A 14,401-nucleotide genomic window follows, 5' to 3' on the forward strand; every position below is an offset into this window, starting at 1 on the left:
AGACTGCTTTCTGCACTGTATCAAAGCAGGTCAACAATGTGTTGGCATTATGGAGCTACAATATCTTTTGCGCCTTATTACCATCCTTCACAGTATCAACATCAAATATTCATGGTTGTAATATTTTCAATTTTTCTCGCTATTGAAAAGATTACCAAACTAAGGCCATTTTGGCACTGTGTCCTATGTCCCCGTGTTTACAGCCTACACATATTTTTAGATTTCAATCTAATTTGTAAAGGTTGGATTATTTCAAAGGTTGATCCAACTCACACACCTGTCTTGTTTTCTTTCAGCTTCCTTCATAGGAACTGAGTCTAAGATGAAGTTATGGGATGTTTTGGCCACGTGTTTGTTGCTCCTGAGCTCCGTCTCCACACGCCCCCTCTACCAAAACCTTCAGCCAGCCAAGAGAGCTCACTACTCGGATTGGTACAGTGATTCTCTGTCCCTGTCTGTGGAGGAACCAGAGCCAGAGTTCCAGTCAGAGTCTCACAGCCTGCAGGAAATCTCCATGGAGGATAAATGTAAGTCAAGAATCTGATAGTGTTTTATCACCTGCTGAAGTGTGAGTCAAATATACTTTCTTCTGATTAAAGCTACAATTCTTGGTTGCTACATCCATTTTTGGACTTGATATATACCCATTGATTTTTGGAGAATATAACTTATAAATGCCTCATGAGCTTAGTTCAACTGTCATACCCCATCAGAGCCCAAAATATAAGCTTGTTTTACATTGTAAACAATGTAAATGTAAACAAACACTGTATAGCCACAAAGCGTGGTTAAAACTATAATTTTTAGATCATGATGGTCAGTCCTTGTATCCATAGCTCTGTATATTAATTTGAGAGTGCTTACGTTTCTCCAGGCCAATCCAGCTTTTTACCAAAACAGAGGCGGGGTCTGCTTTGTTATTAATTCAATTAAGGACTCTAGCTTTAAGATCAGACTGTGTTCTAGAAAAGGATTCTCTTATAGAAGACTAATAAAGTTGCTTGATGAGGCTCTGTTGCAAAACCATAGCTATAAAGTGACTGCAGTACTCAGTACTCAATTGGCTCTCAGTTCCTTGAAGTGTATATGGGTTTGAAGAGGGTGACAAAAAACGGCCGCTGGAAATGCACATTCAACATACCATTTATGGTTTGGTACTTAGTTTGTTAAAAGGCCTGATTACCAAAACAAACGTGGTATACTCAGCCCAAACATGTAACCCAAACCTTAGAGAGGATAGATATATGTTTATGTGATGGCCATAGGTTGCCATGTGTTCCGTATTGCACATACAGTATTATGTGTTTTAAATAGAGTACCAGTGACCCCTGGTAGGAACAGGCTCTCCTCAGGTTCACACTTGGGTTAAAGTCTTGCAAGCCATGGCCTTTTGCTCTGGATCATATTGTAGCAACTAGCAAGGCAAGCATATCCCAAATAAAGGGACAACAGTCAATGTAATTGAGGGCTGATTTTTGAAGGGCACTTCAACTGAGGCACCCATGGGGCCAGACCAGTCATTGATAAATCCTGATGACTACCTAGTTCGAAGCAGTTTGTCTAACAGCAGGTTTAATTAAACAGCTTTCTCTACTGCTGCGGGTAGCATCACGCTGATGGTAAAAACATCCATGCGGCAGAAGGAGCAAGAAATAGTGACTGCGGCTCCTCAGTCCCAAACACAGAGGTTAGCGCTGACATTCCTTTTACTTGTTTATCTTCAACCCCGTCTCTCTGGGACTGCAGGACCTGTTCCCTCTCCCTGTCAGGAAAACATAGCGTGTTGTGTTTTATCCCAAACCAAGTTAGAGTAGAGGAACATGGAAACAGATGCCGATCACAGGAGAAAGACTGGACAATACGGCAGAGTCAAAACCAAGAAGGGAGCGCACAATATTGTGTTTAGGTTCATTTTAGCAGCTTCGAGGGCATGGAATTCCATTTGTTTAAAAGAACATAACACTGTCTTGACTTTACACAGTAGTAAACTGTGCAGCGCTCTAGATAAGGCATGGAACATTTAGAACAGATAAATGTTTTTCCCCTCACCTCATATTCGGTTAGCAGAGGTGAGTGACATCACCTCAGCCTGTTCTGTAACTTAAGACCATTAACAATGCACCAAGGTGTAAACATCCCTGGAACTCAATGGGAGGTTTGGCCTTTTGTTTCGGGTGCGATGTCTGTGGTAAGCGATGAATCTTGTACCCGTTCCAAGTAACCTTTGGAGGCAAGTGTCTCTGCAGCTGATCCACTGCCTCTAGAGATACTTGTGTCTGCAGGACAGAAAATGTGCACAAGGCTTCTGGTGCATGCTCCACTAGGCTAGAAAACGATGTGAAGTGAAGTTTTTAATAAAAAAATATTTGTTTACCTTGTCAGGACTTCACTTTGTTCTCAGTGGAGCGTTGCACTGTCAGACTTCAGAACTGATCTCTAAATCATAAACATGATTCTGGATAACATTTGAAACAGGTGCATTGGAGAGCCGGGAGGTGTTGCTGTGGTTTGGGCTGTTTTGCTGTGGAACAATTCTGTCTGTCAGCTAGCGTAGAATAGGAGCTATCCCTGTCTATTCTATTGTCTATCAGCTGATAGCCACACAATAGAAGGTGTTTAAATCAAAGGGCACAGGGTGTCTAAACAGATTGGTCCCTGGCTCACCCGATACCGCCGCGACGGCCCAATCAGCCGTGGAGCTGGGTGGATCAGATGACCTGTACCCTGACAGTGGGACAGGTGAGACAGGTGATACCCAACGGCAAAAAGAGGCTGGGTTACTGACACCTCCACCTGCCAGACAGACAGACTACACAACCTGCCTGGGTGCCCTGTGCCCACCACACACAGGCCAGTCAACTGAGGCCTGGAGTAATCATGCCAAGGCCAGCTTTACTAACCCCACCTCCACCAACTGAATACACAGACACACAAAGGTAGCCACAAACACACATTAAAACATCAAAAAACATCATACACCTGACATTGATATTGGGTAATATGATTAGTGTCATACTAATTGAGTCATTTAACAATAATGTTTTCTGTGATCTTCTGAGTGGGTTGCCAGATGTTTAAGCGATGCGGAGAAGGAGCAGGAGGGAGTTTACACTATAATGGAATCAACGTGTATTACATGAGGATCAAAGGGCACTCTGGGGTTTTGTTCCGCTCTGCAGATGGCGGAGGGCTTCCTGCATGTTTTGAATTTGAAATAGAATAAGTGCTGAAGAGAGATGAAATCTGCTCTCTCCATGTCACAATCCATATGATTCCATTCTAGTGGTACTTTGAAGCTCTGATACAGTATTTTAAAAGGGAAAGAGAAGGTGGTCTGTTCCAAGAAGTATAACTAGGATTACTAAGAAATATTAAAACAATCTTCTGTATGGCACTGTCAACTGTTACAGTTATTGAAGCATTGCTACCTTGTTACGGGGATACTCATTATTGATTTAACATTCAAATTGCTGCCATTACTATTTTTACTTATATTATTTATTACTACAGTATATGTTGTGACTTTATTGCATTTACTTTACTATTTCCTCTTTGCATCCTCTGTCTTTTACAGATGATATCACAGGCCCATATCCGGACCAGTTTGATGATGTGATGGATTTTATCAAGGCTACCATTGGCAGACTGAGGAGATCATCAGAGCCCACCGGCGGCTCAAGGGGAAGGAGGGAGCAGAGAGAGCAGGAGAGACAGAGAGGAGCAGCAAACACAGACCGAGGAGGAGGAGAAGGAAGAGGAGAGGGGAGAGGAGGACGGGCGAGAGGAGGACGCGCAGAGAAGAAGAAGGGTCGGGGGCGAGGGGGCAAAGGGAGGAGCAGTGAAAGAGGGGGGCAGCGGACGAAGCCGGTTGAAGGCCGTGGCTGCTTGCTAAAAGAGGTCCATCTCAACGTAACAGACTTAGGTCTGGGCTACCAGACCAAAGAGGAGCTGATCTTCCGGTACTGCAGCGGCCCCTGTTCGGACGCAGAGACCAACTATGACAAGATCCTCAACAACCTCACCCACAACAAGAAGCTGGTCAAGGACATACCTTCCCGCACCTGCTGTCGACCAATCACCTTTGATGATGACCTGTCATTCCTGGATGACAACAACGAGGACTACCACATTCTGCAGAAGCATTCCGCCCGCAAATGTGGTTGTGTTTGACTCTGGGAGAGATGAAACGAGAGATGAAACGAGAGAGAGAGAGAGAGAGAGAGAGAGAGAGAGAGAGAGGCAAATGGCTGACAGACATAAATGAAGGGAGCAGTGACATAAACACAGTGGAGAAAAACGGAACATGAGACGGATACAGTTCACTCCAGTGGTGTCTTAGGACCCATGGCCAGTGTTAGCATGTCCTGTCCTACTCCTGAGAAGCTGCAGTGGGGTGAACAGGGATGGTGTAGTCCCCAAACCTCCAGTGATTAAGCTGATCTAGAGCCCAAGTCAGGTCACAGTGGAGAAGGGATTCCTCCATGCTCTAATGACAAATGTGACTGACATTAAATTACATTGAAATTCAGCTTAACAGCCAATAAAAGAGACATTGTCAATTCAGCTCAGTATTCATTTCATGATTGGATCACGTCCTTGGAGGCCTACATGGATACTCTCATTTACCTGTTGAACCATGCTGTTAAACTCAAAGGCTTACCTGCAATGGAGTTGGTGAGACAGAACCAGACAGAGGAACTCTGGATATTGTAAGCTGGTCTGTTCCTTCAAATGTCAGCTTCTCCTGGGAGCACCTATTTTCCCAGGAATGTAGTCAGCTCCTGAGGCTCACAATGAGAGCAGACCTGGTCCTGATGAGTATTTTTAGCTGCAGTCCAGTGTGTTCTGGTTCCACTGCACAGACTGGAGCTTAAAGTTTACATTCACAATGAACGAGGGAACGGGAGAAAGAAAGTAGAGAGAACTCTTAAACCTGTTGACTGGCTTAGTCCTACAGCAGAGACAAACTGTCTGGTACGACACATCAATGTCAAATCCCAAATATTTAGAATTATATATGAGATGTATTTATTAAGATTGAATTAATTTATTATTGTTATTTATTGCAGTCCATTTTATGATTTTTTTTTCCTTATTTATTTGAGCTTTGTTTTGTCCTGGATAGTGCCAAAGCAGAGCATGTGTTTTCTAAGGGAAATCAGATTGTGCTGAAACAACCGGATTCAAGGTGCAGCCATAACTAATCAAATGTATCCTTTTGTTTCAAAATGCTGTACAGTTTGTATCTGTAATCCATGGTAGTTAATCCTAAACCCACTGCTGATTCCAAAACATCATGGATTTATGAGAATAACATAAGGTATCAGGTTTAGGGAGGGAAAGCAGAGAAAAAGAAAGACAATTTCAACCCTTTTCAAAACAAAAAAATCTTATCACCGTCTTTGACAGTGTTCCTCATTTGTCACTAATGGAAAGCAGAGGATGGAGCGGCCTGGGACATTAGGGGCTCAGGGCCGGGGAGAGACCATTGAGCTGCTCCTCACTCCTCCTTACTCTAACAAAGTAAAGGGGTAAACAGACTTCTGGCAAATGCATGGCATGCCATTATATGTTTACAAAGGAGCATACAAACCCTGCTTTCTTGTTTTTTTAAAGACAGAATAAAGTCGTACTGCAGGTGGTTATCTCAGAGCTGTGCATCTTTCCCTACAATGATACTCCCCACATTAATTTGACATCATCTTCTTTTATAGACAGAATAACAAAAGGACCTCATTGTTAGAGGGGGTACAGTACAGGTTGGATATGGGCAGCCTCCAGGTCTACTGCTTTCAACGCACTTGCATTCTCTTTCTATCACACCATTTTCAAAGTAATGTGTTACTGAACGCTTTACAAAAGACCACAATAAAAATCGTACAGAAAATCTCTGATATCATAGTGAAAACCTTGAGACTAGTGTCCGTTGGCCATCACAGTGCAGAAGTTGATGGTATTCATGTATTGCTTGGTTGCCAGGGTCTTATATCTCAACCGTTCAGCCTGGTCCTGGCTCTACACCAAGTCTGGGGCAAAGTCTTTGTAGTGGTTACTGTCCCAGTAGGCTTTAGCGTTCCTGGGAGTGTCTCTGTCTCTTTTGTCTCTGCTCTGACATACACACAGTTCTTTCTCACTGATCTGGGGTTAGTTTGAAAACGATCCTCTAACATGCAGCTTAGCCCACTACTCCCACTGGCAAAGGCACCCCAGTGTTTAAAACCATTTAAGGGAGATCTGGCTCTGTCTCTCTTAGCCAAGCCGACATACATGTCTTAGGGCCAGACAGTACAACAAAGAGAGAGTGACATAGTTTGTGACATTACTGAAGGGGAGAGAGGGGAGCACTAGGATAACCAGGCATTCTCAGTGTGAGCACTATTCAGCATACCATCAATACTCACCCAAAACAACTACTAAACAGAAAGGAACACTAACAGAGGAATCTTTCAAAGCATATTACTACAGTACTATGCCCTTGTCCCATGTTCATAGAGAGGAGCTTTTGAGTGAAACCCAGAGAAAGGGAGCTCCAGAGCTGGCCTTGACGTTAGCATGGATTATGGACCAGAGTATCTGTGCTCACCCAACAGAAACCAAGCCAGTTTTAGTCCCATAATCCCCCCAGCACACAAAACAAATCCACGGCATCAAGATGAATTTAGGCCAAACACTGTCAGAAAGATTGACCAATTTAATCACAGCATGCTTTTATAAATTAGATCATCTTCCCCTTTAATAACTGATTTCGGTGTAAGCCTTTCCAGCAGCCTCTTGGGTCCTCACCCTTATGTATGTTACTTTAAAGTGTGTGTGAATTGTGATTGACCACTCCCCCTCTGTCTTTACATATGGTTGTTTACTCAACTGTCAGTGTTCTTTTCCTGTGTGTTCATAACTCCGGCAGTTATTTTGTGAAGGTAAAGTGTGTGTAAAGGTAGCGGAATCTCCATTGCACACACCAGGCAGAAAGGATAGCACTATTTGTTTTCAGACCCATGTTTGTGTTATGATCGCCTCTGTGAAAGAAAAGGTGTAATGTCTCACTTTTTTTGTGTTACTGAACCAAAGCTCTCAGAAAACTTTATTTTTGTACAATATTCATTTTATAACTTTTTACAGAATTAAACTCATTTTTATCAAAATGTCTGTCTGATGGCTGTTGAATACTAAATGCTTGTTGCTTCAGTGAGCTGTAGAATCTGAAAAACATTAGCAGGTTCTCGCCAGCAAGAAAGGTCTTCATAACACATTTGTGGAGAAAAGAAAGAGAAAACAGCCTGTTCTGAGACTAAGCAAGGTGAGTGCAAAAGTATTTCTCATTGTGGAATAATTTATCCTCTTGTTGGAGGTTGCCATCAGCACTTGAAGTTAGGGCAGCAGGAGGTTTGAGGGTTGTATGGAGGGTCATATGAGTGGGTGGTTGAGGGTTGTAGGTGTGTGTAGGGGGTCGTAGGACTGGATTAGAGAGAGGAGATAGAGGCTCTCTAGTGCTTTACTCCCTCGTGTTGTGCATTCCTGAACGCTGGCCCAGGTTTGTACGGTAAACAAAAGCTTGCTGTAAAGTGATACCATGCTGTAAATCGAGGCACTCAGGGGGAATGTTTCCACCGTGCAGAGAAGATATGTAAACGCTGATGAGAAAATGGCACAGTTGGCCAGGCGGAGTGAGTCAGTCAACTTCTGCCGGTGTGTATACACCTCAAGGTTTATGCACCTCGATTTTTCCAGTGGATAAAATGAAAGCACTGATTATGTACACACAACTGTCCTGTGAGGATCAAGACTTCAGGCCTGGATTATCGGCCAACCAGATTCCTTTAGTCCAAAACCTGCCCCTCTCTTGAACTATTGGCGGCAAGGAGAGGGGGACAAACTTGAGACCAAGACAGAGGAGAGATTTGATCCTCTGACTTCTCCATGGCTTATACGGGCTGTAGTGCCAAACAGAGCCCCAACACACCCTTTGCTCACTACTAAAGGAGGCAAGATGATCACACTGGGCATGGGTGGACTGTGACATCACCCACAGCTCTCCAGCATTCTAACATTCTGGCATTCCCGGGCCGGTAACAGACACTGCAGGAGCCAGTGGCTGGTGACATCACCATTCGGAATAGTAGTGCTGGGCAGGAGGATTAGGCCTTAGGCGGTTGGCTATGCCACGCTCCTTTGGGAGTCATTACGGCTTTCAGGACGTTTTAGGCTTTTTCATGGCGATCTGGCCACAACCCAGATAATGAGCAGCTTTCGAGGATTTGTGTTTTGAACACTCTTTCTAGTCCAGATCTCTTGGGATGATTGTTTGTGTAGGCCAAAGCACAGCACACCCTGTGCTATTTGATTCACTAAGAAGGAAAGACAAATCAAACCCTTTCAGTCACACCGGTGAAAGACAACTGACACTTTATAAAGACACAATAGTAGTGTTTGTCGATACTGAATAGTCTTCTCAATCCCTCACAACTGTTTGGTGGGTTAACCAGAGGCTACATTCGAGGGGATTGTAATGAACACAAACATGTGATCCATGAACTGTATGACATAGCTTTTTCTGTCACACTTAGGACAACACTTCTGACTTTCGTCACCATCTAGTTTCTGGGTGAGGCGAAAGGAAGTGATTAAAGGATATTTTAAACATTTCTAGCTATGCAGCGCTAACACATTTGGGTGGCCATAACCATACATATGGTGTAACAACTTGTTACCCATATAGTTATATTGTGTATGTATAACAGATATATTACCTGCTCATATGGACAGAAACATAAACTTCTAATCAATTCATAGCCCCAAACTATTCTCCAAAATGACCGATTGTAAGTTATACCACATGGCATGGAGTTTTCTTGGTATTTCCGATCATTCATTTTCATGCAAAATGTTCACTTTTCCCATCAATATTTAGGAATGTTTGAGTCCTGCAAGTGAAACAGCGCACTAGAAATAACATCTAAATAAATATTTATTTGAAGGAGTGACTCACCAAAAGACACACATGCATGTCCTTCAGTCTACGACTAAGACTGAGTGGACGTCTAAGAGGGTGAACTCTCTGATAGAATCCATCTTGATCTGGTTTCTAAGTGGAGGATATTGCATCACAATACAATCTTGATCTGGGTTGATCTTGGACTCTACAGGTCCAAAGACAATGTTATAAGCATCAATGAGATTAGGTAAAATGAGGTAAAAGTACACACTGCAAGTGTGATTTGGATAAATTATCCCTTTAATTACTGTTCCTCAGGAGATCATAAACGGCACTACATTTGATTCAAGTACAGTAAAGTACAAAAACATGCACATACGCATATACAAACACACCTGTGCACACTCTCGTACACTCGCACAAACACACACACACACAAATGGGTTGCTGTGGCTCAGATCTTGCGTTTCTTCCACTCTGGTTCCTTGTCAGCCTCTTCATCCGACTCTTCCTCCACTTGAAAGATGGCATCTGGTTGGGTCCTGGCAGAACATAGGGAGGTGGGGAGACAACTTACTACACATCTTTTACTTTGGTACAGTACAATACATCCATCCTTATTCAATACAAATAAGAGGGTCGTATTCAGGGTCAACGCTCAACAGAAAATGAAACAGATGCAGGAGATATATGGGACAAGATAAAGAGAGTGGATAAAGGGAGGAATAGTGAAAGGGAAAGGACATAAACCATTGCGGCAGGACAGGATGAGATTAAACCATTTCCCTATTTGTATCACTCTGTCTATTCCGAGCAGTGATTAAAAGCCAACATCTGTCCTGTGTGAGTTAAGGAGGGGACGTGCCACACACTCATAGAAATGTACACAGATATACGCGAAAAACACACACTTGCACACATTCGGTTAGACTATAGGAAGGAGTACGGAAATTATGAATATGCTCTTCCAAAACCTCCACTAGTTCCAGCACCTCCTAAAACACCTGCAGTATGCCTCCTACTCTGTGACTCATCCTAAGGATGTTTTATAGACAACACCCTCGCTTCCAGAACATTCTTCCAGGTCATTCAATGATCAGGTGAGAGAGTTGTAACGCAATATTCACCCTGTTCTGTCTCGTGTGTGTTCTGATACCAGAGATAACTCATTAAAGCAGCCCAACAAAGGGAGTAACAGGATCATTTGGTCATGAATGTCACAGTACCCAAGTGCTACAATGCGTCTCATTAGTGTCAACATTCCAATTAGCAGTGGTAATGAGTGATCTCCCCATACTAGGTGGATCAGCTGAGCCAGGCCACTCAGATGAGAGGCTCCAGGTAGGGTTACATGGATCAGGGTATTTTCTTAGGCCAGACTAGACCTTATGGCACCTTGGAGTGTCTTACCCTACTGACTACAACACTCAATACTTCCTAAGCACACATACACAGTGCCTTCGGAAAGTATTCAGACCCCTGACTTTTTCCACATTTTGTTACGTTACAGCCTTATTCTAAAATTGATTAAATCGTTTTCCCCCCCTCATCAATCTATACACAATACCCCATAATGACAAAGCAAAAACAGGTTTTTAGAAATGTGTGCACAAAAACGAACAAAAATAAACATCACATTTAAATAAATATTCAGACCCTTTACTCAGTACTTTGTTGAAGCACCTTTGGCAGCAATTACAGCCTAGCGTCTTCTTGGGTATGACACTACAAGCTTGGCACACCTGTATTTGGGGAGTTTCTCCCATTCTTTTCTGCAGATCCTCTCAAGCTCTGTCAGGTTGGATGGGGAGCGGGTTCCAGACCGGGCTCTGGCTGGGCCACTCAAGGACATTCAGAGACTTGTCCCGAAGCCACTCCTGCGTTGTCTTGGCTGTGTGCTTAGGGTTGTTGTCCTGTTCACCCCAATCTGAGGTCCTGAGCGCTCTGGAGCAGGGTTTCATCAAGGATCTCTCTGTACTTTGCTAGGTTAATCTTTTCCTCGATCCTGACTAGTCTCCCAGTCCCTGCTGCTGAAAAACATCCCCACAGCATGATGCTGCCACCACCATGCTTCACCGTAGGGATGGTGCCAGGTTTCCTCCAGACGTGACGCTTGGCATTCAGGCCAAAGAGTTCAATCTTGGTTTCATCAGACCAGAGAATCTTGTTTCTCATGGTCTGAGAGTCTTTAGGTGCCTTTTGGCAAACTCCAAGCGGGCTGTCATGTGCCTTTTACTGGGGAGTGGCTTCCGTCTGGCCACTTTACCATAAAGGCCTGAATGGTGGAGTGCTGCAGAGATGGTTGTCCTTCTGGAAGGTTCTCCAACCTCCACAGAGGAACTGGAGCTCTGTCAGAGTGACCATCGGGTTCTTGGTCACCTCCATGACCAAGGCCCTTCCCCGATTGCTCAGTTTGGCAAGACTAGGAAGAGTCTTGGTGGTTCCAAACTACTTCCATTTAAGAATGATGGAGGCCACTGTGGTCTTGGGGACCTTCAATGCTGCAGACATTTTTTGGTACCCTTCCCCAGATCTGTGCCTCGACACAATCCTGTCTCGGAACTCTACAGACAATTCCTTCGACCTCATGGCTTGGTTTTTGCTCTGACATGCCCTGTCAACTGTGGGACATTATAGAGACAGGTGTGTGCCTTTCCAAATCATGTCCAATCAATTGAATTTACCACAGGTGGACTCCAATCAAGTTTGAGAAACATCTTAAGGATGATCAATGGAAACAGGATGCACCTGAGCTCAATTTCGAGTCTCATCGCAAAAGGTCTGAATACTTATGTAAATAAGTAAAATTTCTAAAAACCTGTTTTCGTTTTGTCATTATAGGGTATAGTGTGTAGATTAATGAGGAAAAAATGAATTTAATAAATTTTAGAATAAGGCTGTAACGTAACAAAATGTGGAAAAAGTCAAGGGGTCTGAATACTTTCCGAATGCACTGTAACTGCCAAAATAAAGGAAACACTCGAGTAAACGAGGGCCACAAAGTATATTGAAAGCAGGTCCTTCCACACAGGTGAGTTAATTAAGCAATTAACATCCCATCATGCTTAGGGTCATGTACTGTATACAAATGTCCAGTTGCCCATTATTTTGGCTACCATGGCTAAAAGAGATCAGGGACTTTGAAATAAGGGTCTCAAAGGAGCATAGGGGGTTAGTGTGTGTGTGTGTGTGTGTGTGTGTGTGTCTCAGTCACCATATCTCAACCCAATTGAACACTTATGGGAGACAGCGTTTTCCACCACTATCAACCATCATTTTCACCCCATTCTGGAACTTTGAGGATTTATGACATAGCCCCTCTAGTAAATAGAAGGATTTCTATGGTCGCATCCCTCCAATAGAGTTCCAGACACTACGCCAAGGCGCATTGAAGCTGTTCTGGCGGCTCGTGGTGCCCCAATGCCCTATTAAGACACTTTATGTTGGTGTTTCCTTTATTTTGGCAGTTACCTGTACCTGTATGGATGACGATGAAGAGGATGATTATAATGATGACAAACTCTCCATAACTCCTGAGTGGCGCAGCGGTCTAAGGCACCGCATCTCAGTGCTAGAGGCGTCACTACAGACCCTGGTTTGATTCCAGGGTGTATCACAATCCGGCCGTGATTGGGAGTCCCATAGGGCGGCGCACAATTGGCCCAGCATCGTCCGGGGTAGGCCGTCATTGTAAATAAGATATTGTTTTTAACTGACTTGCCTAGTTAAATAAAGGTTAAATAAAAATAAAAACTAATCTCTGCACCTGTCCACTGGTGAGGTGATAAGCTATTGACAGACAATCCATTGGGATTGTGTCGCTATAATTAGACTGATGCATAATGCATGTGAACTCCCAAACAAGCAGAGACCAGAGCCAAGAGTGGTGTGACTGTTGCTATTATTCACAGAGGGCCAAACCGGGGCCAGGCTACACTCTAGAGCAATAGCCATCAACACGAGGGAATCTCTCTCAGGGGAGTGACCTATTCTTACACCTGGTCATTTTGGATTTAGATCATTAAAGGTAAAACTGTGAACCTCAATAAGTTCATTCACCCATTTACTGTGCCAACTAAAATACTGTGAGCTTATCTCCTGCCAAACACCCTATACCATGAATTACATTGATATGGGCCTGCTCATATCATCAAGGGGTCCGATACGTCTACAGATGAATGTGGAAGTCTTCCTTCAACACCTTTAGATCCTCAGCCAAGAATAGCCCCGTCCTTTAGCCAGCGTGTCTGTGGACACTGAGGTGAAACACAAGCCCTCTCAGGTAGCTGATTGGTAGTTGGTGGGCCTCCAGACCTAGGCTGCAGCACGCAGCTCTTTAAACATTCATGTGTCACCCAGCCAGCCAGGCAGGAAGGCTGCAACCTTAGCACAGCCACACTGCCATAAACTATACCCACTGCAGACACACCTTACAGCCTGTGTCATCCCAGGAGTGTGTGTGTGTGTGTGTGTGTGTGTGTGTGTGTGTATGGCCAGTCTTACTTGCTGTAGGCAGGGGCGACCCAGTAGGGGTTTTCGGAGGCCTCCTTGGCGTGTCGGAGAATGGCCTGGCGAGGATTGCTATCGTCTGTTTTGTCCAGAGCAATGTTCTTCACAATGAAGGAGGACAGAGTGCCTCCATGGGCTGCCACACGACCACCCCGACCTGAGGAAACGAGGACCACTGGGTTAGGAACACACATAACTCATACACAAGCACAGACAGTCAGGCAGGCAGACACAGACAGATACACTAGCAAAAGCATACCACCAAACATAGATGAAAAAAGTCTCACACTAATTTTGTGACAGGCAAGGAAACACATTCCTCTTGCTCCAAAACATACACACATGAGAACGTTAGGAAAAACATCCTCATCTCCGTAAGATAGTATTTATGTTTTGTTTAAACATGGACTGGCACACACACACACACACACAGTGAGGCCAGCTGAAAAAGGAGACTCCAGTGATATCCTGTCTCAGTGGTGTGTTGGTGTCAGAGGTGGCTGTTAGGGGAGGGTGAAGGAGGTCCTCTTGCAAGCACCCAGCCAAAACCCCAAACACTACACAGTACTTTTAAGAGTAGTTTAATCAGGATGATAAACACAGTACAGTGAATTAGACATGTCATTCTCACTCTCCTTCTTTCTTCCTCACTCTCCTTCTCAAGGAAGAAGATATGTGAAATTTCAAGAGAAAAGCTGGGGTGCAAACTTCTCTCAAAGCATCACAGCTAAACAGACAGCTGGGAGACATTTAGTGCCACACCTCAGCTTATTGAGGGAGGGTCAGGTAGCGTGTGAGTTTGTGTGATAGAGGTTGACCGTATGCAGCGTGGACATAGGAGTTCACCTTAGTGCAGCAGTAGGACTAGGCAGTTTGGGAAATGAGACAGTGGCCAAACGTGTTAGGAGTGAAAAGCCCATAGGGGCTTAGAGTGAAATGCATTTATCATAGCGTGAAAAT

The 14,401-nt window shown here is 44.0% G+C and overlaps 2 protein-coding genes across 2 annotated transcripts in view; one reads left to right on the forward strand and one right to left on the reverse strand.

Moving 5' to 3' along the window:
* Positions 1 to 304: 304 nt before the first annotated feature.
* Positions 305 to 4,170, forward strand: LOC311127091 (glial cell line-derived neurotrophic factor-like; the record flags this gene model as incomplete). Its single annotated transcript, XM_084158856.1, has 2 exons — positions 305 to 527; positions 3,575 to 4,170. Exons 1-2 carry the CDS (start codon positions 323 to 325, stop codon positions 4,168 to 4,170), a joined length of 801 nt encoding a protein of 266 aa, XP_084014982.1. The 5' UTR covers positions 305 to 322.
* Positions 4,171 to 8,374: 4,204 nt separating this feature from the next.
* The window catches only part of wdr70 (WD repeat domain 70), a 70,481-nt gene continuing 64,454 nt past the window's right edge, over positions 8,375 to 14,401 (reverse strand). The window contains exons 17-18 of the mRNA XM_084159203.1: positions 13,436 to 13,598; positions 8,375 to 9,474 (exon numbers count right to left, since the gene is read on the reverse strand). Coding sequence (XP_084015329.1) covers positions 9,387 to 9,474; positions 13,436 to 13,598 — 251 coding nt within the window. The 3' untranslated portion in view covers positions 8,375 to 9,386. The remainder of the gene's footprint in view (positions 9,475 to 13,435; positions 13,599 to 14,401) is intronic.

This window comes from Coregonus lavaretus (genome assembly GCF_964263955.1).
Source record: "Coregonus lavaretus genome assembly, chromosome: 4".
Lineage (NCBI taxonomy): Eukaryota > Metazoa > Chordata > Actinopteri > Salmoniformes > Salmonidae > Coregonus > Coregonus lavaretus.